This window comes from Thunnus thynnus, chromosome 17 (genome assembly GCF_963924715.1).
Source record: "Thunnus thynnus chromosome 17, fThuThy2.1, whole genome shotgun sequence".
Lineage (NCBI taxonomy): Eukaryota > Metazoa > Chordata > Actinopteri > Scombriformes > Scombridae > Thunnus > Thunnus thynnus.
The window spans coordinates 28,365,647-28,378,345 of record NC_089533.1 but is presented as its reverse complement, the minus strand read 5'-3'; the positions used below and the strand labels follow the sequence as shown (position 1 = coordinate 28,378,345).

Below are 12,699 nucleotides of genomic sequence, written 5' to 3'. Positions count from 1 at the left end.
ACTAATGGAGTCCAGTCATAAGTTATTCCTTTAATATAAAACAGTAACAGAAAGAATAAGAGGCCACACCAAAGATGCAATCTGATTGAATTACAGGACATGTCAGTATTTTAAATGCATTTGCAGCTGTCTGTATAAACAAAACCAATGTTATACATGTAGCCTATGTTGATGTCTGCCTAGACTCTGTGACTACCAAACACAAGTTTACACAGCAGGAGCTACAGCAGCTCCCAAATGTACAACATTAAAGCTACTCCTGGATGCAGGAGACACAACATGCAGTGATATGACGACACTGAATGAACACCGCCCAAGTCCAAATTCTCTGTGAATACTTCATTTCTTGCCTTTTATTCATGAATAAGGGCACGAGGAGAGTTAGGGGACACGGTGGGGGGTGGGGGGACAGTTATTTTTCTACTTTTTGCTTGACAGTTCATGACCTCTGGGGCAGAGCAAACGAGCGATGGAGGAAGATGGCAGCGAGTTACTATGACACAGAGGAAGACTCTGGATTGTCCTTTCCAAGCAAACAAGTTCTCCTTTACATGCAGCCCATGGAGTGAATCTATGTGTGTGTGTGGGTTAGAAAAGAGGTCAGAGAGGAGTATTAACAAGGTTTACAACAGCGTCTGTGTGTTGTGGATTCGTTCATGCAGCTCCTCCAACACCACCTGCTGTCATAGTAACACAAAAGAGAATTCCAGCAGACTTTTTATTTGGCAGAGCACTTCTCATAGAGACTTCTGTACATATGATTAATGGTTGAATACTGAGAGTCCTTGGGTCATGGCTGAGTCCATCATATCCCACTGCTGAACCCTTGATAAACACTGTGGAATATGTCAAAGGAAGATACTAATTTGATGAGTGCAAGCAAGCTTTGGCATTAAATCGTTGGCTGTTCAATTGTTGTGTTCAATCTGTCCCTGTGAAGTGTGGATTTGACTGAATTGAAGTGATGTCACTATTTTGAAAAGGTGTATCGGATGGCGTTCTGTCTGTTGACTGCGGTGTCGTCCATCGTGGGTTCAGCTGCTTGTTTGGCGCTTCAGCCTGCCCAGGTCCTCCCACAGTCCTCTCTGGCTCTTTGTTGCTTACATATGGGGAGGGCTGACATCCAGGACTGATGCTGCCTCCGACGCACTCGCTGACGCTGCAGGTCAATCACAGTTAGTACATAACAGTTACAAACATCATCAGCATCATCATGTCACAGAAAAACATGAAACAATACAAAGGAACACTGAACAAGAGGCCAGGAACAAATTCAAAAAGTACAGGTGCTTTAGGCAGAACCCTGAACATTCCTCCTTCACTTTCACCTGCAAACCATCTAAGTCTAATGGAAGACTGCCAGCAAATGAACTGAAGATAAAACATTTTGATCTTGGTGTTTTTTTCAATTAATAACACAGAAAATAAATATTAATAAAATGAATAATCATCTGTCACTTTAATATTGTGGGGTGTAAGGCACATTGCAGTAGCAATGTGCCTTACACAGGGCTTTGAGCTGTAGCAGGGCTTTGAGCTTTTATCTATTAAGCTAGACCAGTGGATCCCAAACTGGGAGGATTGGGAGCAGAGGTGGTGGTGCACATGATGAGGGGAAAATGTGGAGTAAAACTTAAGTTGAAAAAATGTTTCTTGCTTGTTAAACACAGGTATAAATAATAACTAATAACACAATTGCTGGACAGAGTCACTCTGTGCTTTTACAGCTGCTATCATCTTGGAATAAAAAGAAGATTGTTAACAATCCTAATATGTTAGAATACATTTGGTACTATTATGAGTTTCTTTTTATGTTTACTATTTCATGGCCTACATGCCACAAAACACAAAAGGATGTGTGTGTATTAAGATTCAAAGTTCATTCTTGATGCTGGAAACAAGAATGATCTCACCACAAGGTCCATTCAGTGGCTGTTCTGGAGCTTTCAATCATATCACACAATCTTCCTCAGATCTTCCTTTTCTGAGGAAGATACTGAGTGGACCTTGTGATTAGTTTGTTTTTTCAAATGTGTGTCTTAATTTATTGGTCAACCACTCACAACTTCCTTCTTACTTACAAACTGTTTGGAAATAACAAAAAAGTATCAGTCCAGTCTACTCTATTCCTGTCTTGCGTGGTGTTGGGCTGCAACTAACAATTATTTCCTTTATTGATTAATTTGAAGATTATTGTCTCCATTAATCAGTTATGTGTTTGGTGTATATTCTTCTAATTACTGTATATCATAGAAATGAAAGAAAAGCAGCATATCTTCACATCTGAGAAGATGGAACCACTGATTTTTTGGGGCATTTTCTTCAAAAATATGTTATTCATCAGTAATAAAAATGAATTGTCTGTTTAATCGATTAATCCAGCTTTGGGTGGTGTGTACAAGTGTATTCTAGTCTTTTTCATTGTGCTCCAGCATGCAGTCTGTACCTTTGTCATCAGTGAGAGAGCAGACTCCCTGCACCAGCTCTTTGGCCTCTGCAGCCAGCTGTGAGGCAGGATCAGGAAGAGGTGACGGGGTGTCTGGGCTTTCTGTGGCTGGAGATGACCTGTTGCTCCTGATATACAACACACACACACACACACACACACACACACACACACACACACACAGACACAGACAAGAAGAGTTATTACAGCATGACTTGCAGAGCTGTGAGTGACTAATAACGTGATGTTGAGCTGTAGATGTTCAGGGTCTCTTACCTGACTTCTCCTGCAAACAGGCTGGGTGTTGTTAACACTTTGTGGACGTTCTGAGGAGAGAGATAATGATACCAGTTATGTGAAGTTCTGTTGTCTCAGTTTTCTCAGTAACACTGAATCAGTTTTAGACTGTCCTCAGGTGTCTTTCAGATCGGGTGTCTATGTTTTGATGTATGCATGATATGTTCCCTTTTGGATCTGGTGCAATTTTAAACCTGTGAAGATCTCTGGTGCACACTTTCCACCACAGTTCTGGGTCGCATCTAACTCAAACTGCAGGTAAAGTCTTTATATGCACCACAGAGAGAGTTTGTCTGTGTTATTTTGGTAGCTCACTTTGTGTCAAGACTAGACGGATAAAACCAATTTTTTTGTTTTGTGTTTGTAGTCCGACTCACTGAAAGTCCCGCAGCTGGGGAGCAAACTGTCAATCACAGCTGTCAATCAACACCCAGCAGACATCAAAGCTACTATTCGTTTTTATATCTTATTAACAGAGCAATAATTTCCAAAATGACCACCAGCACACTTTCTGTATTGAGGGCTCGAAGTTAGAGATTGAGACCATAATGACGTTGTTTTGCTGTGCATGTTTTGTTTTGTATTTTTCATACAAAAATTTGTTTTTTATTCTTTAATTGTTTGAGAGCAGATTGTCCAAGAGGGACGTCCAGAGCCCATAGAATCAATGTCATTGGGCAATAACATTTTTAATAGTTTAGCAAAGGCTTTATCCAAGTGAATAAAAGTTATGAAGTGTTTATTATTGACTCACATATCTTCATACTTTTGGTCATTCATGTTTAATATGAACAGACAGTCACTCAAGTTTTCTTTTATGTTAGCGTGTATGTACTATAATGCTCATGTTGATGTAGAGTTCAGTAATCTCTGTCTTCCTCACAGTTCCGATGAAGACTGTCAGCGGCTGTTTCCCGGAGCTAGCATTAGCATTAGCATTAGTCTGCAGAGCCTCTGGAAACTGGAGAAAAGTGCATCAGATGGAATTCAAAGAGTTAAGAATTCAAACTGTTATTTATCTATAAGAAGCTGTACTTTTGGTTATCATCTTTTTCTGTGTTGTTTATTCAAATAAACAACTGTGTTTCTGTAAAAATGATGCATATATCTTGTATTAACTATCATTAAGATACTTCATGTATTTGCTGTTTGTTTATATATAATTTACTATCCATTGTTAAGATGTATAACAGGTGTCTGGGTCAGACAGGACTTTGGTTGGAGCGTTTTAGAACGTGTAGCATATTGAGTTGTTAATCTGGACATATAGAGTATATTGGAGCCAGCACCCAGCATCCATCAGTGATATTGCACTTTAAGGTACTTCTGCAATGGCTTCAATTTCAAGCTGTGGTTGTTGCTGTTTTAATGAAACATGATGTTTGAAAGTGTCATAGAGACTATGCCTGTTGTTCATATCTATTAACAGTATTAACAGTAAACAAGCTACTGGCACAGACGTTTTGTGCTATGGACCAGAAAAACCAACATCTGAAAGATCTCTACAGAGACCTGCAGGTGTTTTCAGGGTGAAGGATGCAGACTGCTGTTTAGTGACCGCTGTGACTTCTATGTACATGAATACACTCTACAGACTTAACCAACACAGCTGTAGCATGTTAAACATCATGTAAGCCAGTGGGGGCTAACACAGTGTTAAGTGTGTCTTTATACTGACTGCTGCTTCTTAACTAAAACAGCAACATAGTGCATGAAGATTCTTACAAATCTGAATAATTTATTTGTGATTATAAATAATCTTAAAAAACAAATTAAGCATAGTATAACAACTTTGAAAAACAGTATTTTTTTGTGTATTTGAATATATTAATGAAATAAAATCAGTTGTTTTTAAGCTTGTATCTAGACTAGACAGATAAAATGACTGATGATTAGAGCAAATGCCTTTACAGCTAGAATTGGTGGAAAAGTCCAAAATGTTTGACAGAGGTGTTGTGTGAAAGTGGTAAAGAGTTGTACCTGTGCAAAGCCCAGTAGTTTCTTGTTTGAGATCTCCAGGTGTTTCCTGTTCAGCTCTGACTTCCTCAGCTGGCAGTCGATGGCTGTCAGCCTCCTATTCAGGTCGTGCACATCCTCCTGACAAACACAATCACACACACATCTGATCAATGACTGTGTTGTTTATAAGTGGGTTCACTAGATGAATAAATATGAGGGTGTAACTGTAGAAGATATGGTGAACATGAAGCCACTATGTGTAGAAAAGTTCTTTGATCAGAGCATCTTTCAAGTTATTTCAAAGAAAAATCAGATGATCCCAAAGAAGAAATAAAACATAATCATTACCAGTTACAACAAAGCCACTATCAGATGTATTATTCTCTCTCTGTAATAACTGTATTTGCACTGACACCAGTAGTGGGCAGGGCCTACACACAAAACCATGCATACGTCATTTCCACACATTCACTGGTATTTATGAAGATAGAAAGTGAGGTGAGAATGTGCACCTCACACAGACTTCAGACCAGGTGTTTTTGAGCCAGCTGCAGGTTATATGATAAGGTGAAGGTGGAAAAACAACGTGAAAGATGGAATCTAAAAATAATAACCGTGCACCTCTGTCATGCATTATGACAGCTGCTCTGGTGCTGTTGGAGAACATTTCCAATCAATCAGTAAAACTGCACTTCTTCTTTCCCGTTTGTTTCACTGACAAGTCTAAAGACGTGTGCAGCAGGCAGCTTGTTGAATATCTTCATCTATTTATGGCCAATTGTTGGAGTGAAAATGAGGCTAGTTTCACAATGACTGTGATTTGTAAAATCAGAACCATGTGTGTGCAAGTCTTTATAATTCTGACGAAAACAATGCCCGTATTTCTGTCTGTCTGCCTGTATTTCTGTCTTTGTGCATATACATCTGACACCAGGATTTGTTCGAAATTGTCAAAACTGTCATATTTTCTATGTTCAGTTCCCATAATTTCTTTTGAAATAATGGGAAAGCTCATAACTCCAGAGTTATGAATGAGGTTCAACATGGGAAAATACCTTTTTTTGCACTTTTCAAGGACAGGTTCACAATTTTTCAAGTGTGCCTTAAAACAACAGTCAGGTGTCCATATGAACAATGAAAGAGGTTTTCCTTGCTGTAATCATTCCTACTGTTCATACTGACTATTAAAAGATCCCCTTCAAATGTGCTTTCAATGTAAGTGATGGAGGCCAAAATCCACAGTGTGTCCACACAGTCATTTAGTGCAAAAATGCATTTAAAAGTTGATGTGAAGCTTATATGAGGCTTCATCAGTCTGAGTTAGTCATATCAAGTGGATATCTGACACATTTACAGTCTTTTTAGCATCAAATTCCCTCTTTGTGTTTCCTCAGACAGTGTTTCCCTGTTGAGCTGTGGTGGAAGGATCTTCTAATGGTCAGTATGAACAGCAGGAATGATTACAGCAAGAAAAACATGTTTCAATGTTCATTTAAGAGAACTGTTTTTTAAGAAAGACTTGAAAAATTGTGAGACTGTTCTTTAAGTTAGCCTCTAACTTTAGTTCGTCAGTGTCCATCTACTGTCAAGTGTCACACAAAATGTTTTAAACAATATCAGATCATGAAATAAAAATAATAACTGATCACTCAGGTTTAATCCTGCATCGAAAACTGATATTATTAAAAAGTTACTGTGGATGAACCTTGCTGAATGTCTGAATATCAGACATTAACTATCTTCACCTACATGTAGATAGAACAGCCCCCATTCATTTACATTTTGGATATATCTGTACCATGAGAAGTCATGCTGAATTAGCTACTAGTACTTGCTGCCCACACTGTATCCATGGATGTGCAGACAGCAACCATCTGGATTACCACTGATACTGAAGAAAAAGTCTGAATTTGATGATTGTGAGGTGCCCTGATTCCAGGAGAGGAGAATGACAAAGGGCTGTCCTCATTTTTTTGGCTGGATATTGCTTTGTGTCAGTATGAAGCAGCTGATTCCTGTGAGCCAGTGTGCAGCCAGAGGATTTACCACCCGAGATGAAAAGCCACAGGTAGTGAGGCAGTAAGCCTGAGAGCCAGAGCAAATGAATATAAAGCCTTCTTCTCATCAAAGCAGGGTGCTGGTGAAAACATAGGCAGGGCTCCGTGGCTCAGTCAGCGGGGCTGTTAGAAATGCAGCTTGATGTATTTCACAGAGACGCAGCTACAAAAGAAGGCAGCAAACTGACAGAGCTGCAGGGCTTCCAGTGTGTGGAGGAGGAGGGAGGAAGGAAGACAGCCGAATGGAAAAGCTTGGCTCTGTTTTTTTTTTAACTCGAACGATATCATACGATATCATCTGCACAGTCAACTGTTTGCTATGGGCTTGACTCCATTCTAACTGTTGAGCCTGCTCCTAGGGCTACTGAGACGGCACATGGAGACAACAAGAACTTGGCTGCTTGTGTTTTTTCCTCCACATGAACATGAAGGAGCTAAAGAAAGGCTGGGTAATCTGCTGCTTTCCATAGCCAATAGTTTCTTTTTCAGTAGTACTTACACTGTACATACAGCATCTACAGAACTGCTGCAGAACTACAGAACTCTTACATCGAGCAAAAATCCAGCTTCACTTTTGTAACGACCCTCTCTGGATAGACTCCTTAGCCTCTTTCTGCAGGCTCTTGGTGGGCAGAGTTGGGTTGTCAGGGAGATTCAGCTCACCTGGATTTACTGGTGGCAGTCAGCCACTTGCCCTCTCTCCTGTAGCTCCCACCCTGCTTTGTTTTGCTGTGTTTAGTTTCATAAATGTACAATAAATCTATTTTTCAGTTAGAACTCATGTGTGGTCTCCCTTCCTTTTTTGTGATGCTTAAGAATTTTTTAACACTTGATCTGTATCTGGATCGGGAGAAAAGCAACTTGATTCAAGGTCTAAGTGCATGCAGAACACATTGCAACCAATAGTTGCCAAGAAATTTCACTCAAAAACACAAATGTCAGTCCTGACCAAAGTGGAAGACCAACACGCTGTAAGTGTGGCACACTAACATTGTCACCCTTACAGTCACACTGCTGTCAAGGCTAAAAATCCACTTAACAAGTTGAAAGGTCACATAATCCCGCCTCTTCCTGCTGTCTCAAGCTGCCCATCAAAAAGCTATAGACTGACCTTTCCTCTGCATGGCAACAATAAGTAGATTATCACTGTGTTTGACCTGGTCAAAGTCTGCTAGCCGCGCCTCACTAATGCATACAGACATCCGCTTATAAGTAGCAGGTGTAAACGCAAAAGCCCACGAGTCACTATCCAGATACAGATTGTAGGTTAATACCAGATGTCTAAACAGTGTGTAAATGTTTTTGAAATACTGGTATCCAGTGCACCTATTATGTCCATTTTGTCATGTTTTATGTAGAATAGGAATGTACAAACTCTCAAAAATTGCAGTGCAGTAAAAAGTACAATGTTTCCTCTGAAACATAGGGTAGTAGAAGTTGAAAACAGTGTACAATAGAAATAGTTACAAGTTCTTGTTTGATACTCACCTTGGTGGCCTCCACTCCTCGTGCTTGCCTCTTGCTGGCCAGCTGGTTCTTCAGGTCTCTGATCTCAGCCTCCAGCAGCTGGATCACCTCCTCGTAGTCCTGCTCAGCGCTGCTGGCCTGCCGCTGCACCGCCTCGCTCTCGGCTGCCTGCAGGCGGCTCTTCAGGCGGGTGTTCTCCTCCACAGTCAAACATGCTTTCTGCGAAAGACAACAGGATGTTCTGTGTGTTAGACGCAACATCATTCAGAGACTTACAGCTGTCTCTTAAATGTGTAAATAAATCTCAATGGCATTTGAAGGTAGAGTCAGTGATTCTAATCCAATACACTTTTTGTCAAATTCAGCGAATATCTCCTCATGGTCTGCTAGCTGTCTGATGTTCAGACACACCCCAGGCTCTGTAAATGTGCTGTTGTGCTCACATGAGAATATATATATATTTTTTCCACTTGTGATAAAGTGTGAGACGAACAGAAGTGACTCTACAGCTGATGGATCTCTCTGGATCACGCCATATTTCTCTTTTGGTCGTTGCCTTGGCAATGCGGGTCCATGAATTTGGGGGGTGGAGCTTCTGAAGGAGCACGAAGGGAGGGATGTATTTGTTTGGGTGTTTAGGTCAGATATCAACAATCTTTCTCCAGAATGACTGACTCTACATTTAAGTAAGTGGTTTCAACATCTAAACTGATGTAAAATGACACAGCATGCTGCTTGAGTTGCTTTGGACACACTGTAGGTGCAGTATTTGTGTCTTGTTTGTCTCCCACCTCTGAGGTCTTCTGCAGCTCCTCCTCCAGGGTTTTCTTGCTGTGCTCCATGTCCTTCAGCATCACCTGCCAAAACAGGGAGCACATTAAGCCCAGGAGGCTTTTATCATCAGGCCAATAGTCTGACTGAGTGAAACCAGACTACATAACAGAGAGAACACTTCCCTCTGCCCTCTTTCAGCTATCATCAAGGACATGTGTCAGTTGTGTTCATGTTAAGTATCATTTTCCTTTTCTTATCTTAACCCTTTCTGACTTTTTTCTGTGAGGTTTGCTCATACGAGTGTTCACATTCAGACTCACTAAACTCTGTTAACTGCACAAACTTGATTGACACCACTAAATTGCTATATAAGGCGATCTGTCCTCCTCTGTTTGTGGGCATATCAGTCAGAAGTCAGCAAAGACATACATAAAGTTATACAGTAGGTGATGTTACACTGTCAGGTGTCAGAACAACTGATAAGTGTAGCTGCCAATAAAAATATGCCGATTAAATCATAAAATATAAAAATCCTCTCAGTATAGTGGCAGGCATGATGATGATAATGATACAGCGAACAGAATATTAATTTTCCATTAAGCAGTGCTGGAAAGTAACTAAGTACATTTGCTCAAGTACTGTACTTAAAAATGCCATTACAAAAATATTCTCAAGGATGATAACTTCATGATCAACAGAACATAAACTTCCATCCACCAACACTGTGTGTGTGTGTGTGTGTGTGTGCATGTTCACCTTGAGCTGCTTCATCTGGGTCTGAAGCTGCTTCACCTCTGTCTGAAACTGTTCCATCTCCTCACTGCTGTAGCTGCATTCTGATTCATACGTCTGCAGACACACACACACATACACACACACCTCACTTGGGATGATTTACAAGTGTTTCACAGATTTGAAATCTTGTTTTTATCCACACAGATGAGAGATGTTGTTCATAGCAACAAATGATGCTACAGCAGGTTGTCAACTTTTCTGTTTAATGTGTGAGAGTGCTGGCATGTGAGAGGCTGTGAGAACTCCTTACGGGGGAGTGGAAGGCTGATGTGTCCATCAGACTGGCTGCTTCATGATAGGAGAACATGAAGGGACCCGCCCCTAAACCCAGCTCCTCCAGGTTCTCCTGGAAGGTGTTCCGCGTGGCCTCCACAAAGTCTGAGAGTTGACAAACAAGTACAGATAGTTAGTTGTTGATGACAGAAATGGCAGGGTTACCACGTCCACCAGGACAACATATAACAGATATGAAAGACGAGTATCATACAGACGTATGTAAAATCTCAGATCTCAGTGTTTGTGCTCAAATTTGCTAAAAACAAGATAGAGTGACAAGCCAAGGAGTACAGTTGAACTCAAGATGAGGTTTGAACTATTATTCATTTGTGAGGGTCTCAAATAACATGAAGAAAAATACATAAGTATTTGTGCACAAAGAGATAATACATATGGAAAATATCTTAAATTTGCTTCTCTTCCACTATCTTCTGTACACTTTTTAAAAACACATTGTGTTTCATTAAACCATGGACACTTGTTTTACATTTTCTGTAGTGTTTCCACTACATTTCCTGGTTGATTTTTTAAGATAATATGAAGTTTGGGATGATTAAGAACATATCTGAACTGCTTTGGGGTCCAAACATCATATTGACATTAAAGGCTCAAGAAAACCTGAAATTGTGGATTTGTAACTAAACAGGTTTTAGTAGTGTTGGTGGTGTTGCAGCCAGTTCTTCACATCACTTGCTGTAAATTGCTTCTCTGTATCTTAAATTTTGACCATTTTAAAACAGTTTGGTCACACAAGCTGGGCGTCAGTTTTTAGTCTTCTCTTAGTTCACTGTTCATAAGCACAGACAAGAGTCTTAGTTATGTTGCACACTTGCCTGAAAATGTAACAACGTGACCATGTTGTTGGCTAATCTTAATGTATTACTGTGTTGACATATTTGTATATGGAATATTGTTTGGACCTAATGTTTTTATTTGATTGTGTAATTTTATATACAGTATTTGTATTGTGATATTTAAGTCAATAAACTAACTAACTTGTGTAATGACAATGTCAATATGCTGACCTCTGTGAAGTGTGGAACAGTGCAGGACGATTACAGCAGAAACGCACATTTGACTGGATATATTCACCATGAAAGCCATTTCAGGTGACAAAGAAAAAAAGATATTTGAATTCCAGCAGAATTGGACACAAAACAAAGTGAGCTGGTGAACAGTTGAGGGCAGAGGGCAGTGTCTATGGTTGAGTTTTCAGCTACAATTGTCAGCTAAGTCACTTTTTATTTGAAATTCCAACTGAGGTGCAATGACTAGCTCACAGAGTTTAAGCTAAATACGCTTGTGCCTTGTATTCTAGCTGGAGGCACTATCCCTCTGCATGTCCTGATGTCCTATCAGTAAACCAGGCTTGTTCTTCTTATTTATGCAGAATGAATAATCATGACATGTCCTGGTATCTGGACTTGAGACTGTGAGACTGTGTCTGTATAGACTCTGGTGATTTTTATTTTGTGTCTTCTGTAACCTCAGATACTTTGCACAGTACATCACATGTAAAGCTACAGCAGTATATACTGTAGATACAGAAGAAAAAACACCTAAATCACACTTCATTAAACTTCATATTTCAACATAACATTTACTTTCATTTATCAATAGAAAAAATATGCACAAGCAGCCCCTGTTGTAATTGAACATTACAGACATAGGTAGGGAGCATTCAACACAGATTCACTTTGTCTATCTGTGTACCAGCAGACACAGACCTGGCTCATTGTTACACAAAGTGACACAATGCACGAGTGACACAACCTGTAACTGACATACAGCTGTCACACAGAGCCTGTGATTTGACAGTGTTTCAACACAGATCTTTCAATTTGCTGTTGACACAACTGGAAGTGTGTGTGTGGCTTGTTTGTGTGTGAGTGTGTGTTTTTGTCCATGTGCTTCACCTCCATAGGCCACAGTGCCTTGTGGGTCTGCGGTCAGGCTCTGTCTCAACTTCTTTCTTTTCTCTTCAGTGACATCCAACCCGAGGAAGGACAAAGCCTGAGAGAGACAGAGACAGAAAGATACACAGACACAGATAAAGACAGAGAGGCACAGGGAGATATTTATACCTTGGTGCAACATCACTTGACAGAACATAGCATATACACGTGCTATGTTCTGTCATCAAACTGCAGCAATCTGCAGATTGTGTCAAATTATACATCTTAAATAGTCTTAAAATCTTTTCATCTCCACAAGTTGTTTCACATTAAAATGTTTACAGGGTTAGGGTTAGTTTACTGAGAAGTGACAAGAAACATGTCTCAGAATGACACAATACAGTACTTTAAAAAAAGGACATTGGAACATCTCTGCATGACAACTGGGCAAATTACTGAGGAATTAATGATTGAAAGCTCCAGAACAGCTGCTAAATGAACCTCTCTCAACTGTTGTTTTCAACTGTTAACCTCAACATTACATCTTTTATATGTTCACATTGGTCTTATCTCCATACACAATGGTCTGCATGTGACTTTAAAGGATTCTCCATACTGCCAGATATATCATTCTCATGGATAAATACTACATATCTTTATTTTAATTAGGTTTTCAGCAGAATAAGAATATTGACTGTGAGTCTTTGAAAAATCACCATGTGTAATTTGTGTA

At 39.9% G+C, this 12,699-nt stretch overlaps 1 protein-coding gene across 3 annotated transcripts in view; it reads right to left on the bottom strand.

Annotated features, from left to right (window-relative positions):
- Nucleotides 1-10: 10 nt before the first annotated feature.
- The window catches only part of si:dkeyp-72e1.9 (syntaxin-binding protein 4), a 93,280-nt gene continuing 80,591 nt past the window's right edge, over nt 11-12,699 (bottom strand). For all 3 annotated transcript variants that reach the window (XM_067615961.1, XM_067615962.1, XM_067615963.1), the window contains exons 13-21: nt 11,988-12,084; nt 10,046-10,173; nt 9,757-9,849; nt 9,018-9,083; nt 8,248-8,445; nt 4,724-4,840; nt 2,723-2,772; nt 2,447-2,574; nt 11-1,159 (exon numbers count right to left, since the gene is read on the bottom strand). In XM_067615961.1, the coding sequence (XP_067472062.1) occupies nt 1,101-1,159; nt 2,447-2,574; nt 2,723-2,772; nt 4,724-4,840; nt 8,248-8,445; nt 9,018-9,083; nt 9,757-9,849; nt 10,046-10,173; nt 11,988-12,084 (936 nt within the window). In that variant the 3' untranslated portion in view covers nt 11-1,100. The remainder of the gene's footprint in view (nt 1,160-2,446; nt 2,575-2,722; nt 2,773-4,723; nt 4,841-8,247; nt 8,446-9,017; nt 9,084-9,756; nt 9,850-10,045; nt 10,174-11,987; nt 12,085-12,699) is intronic.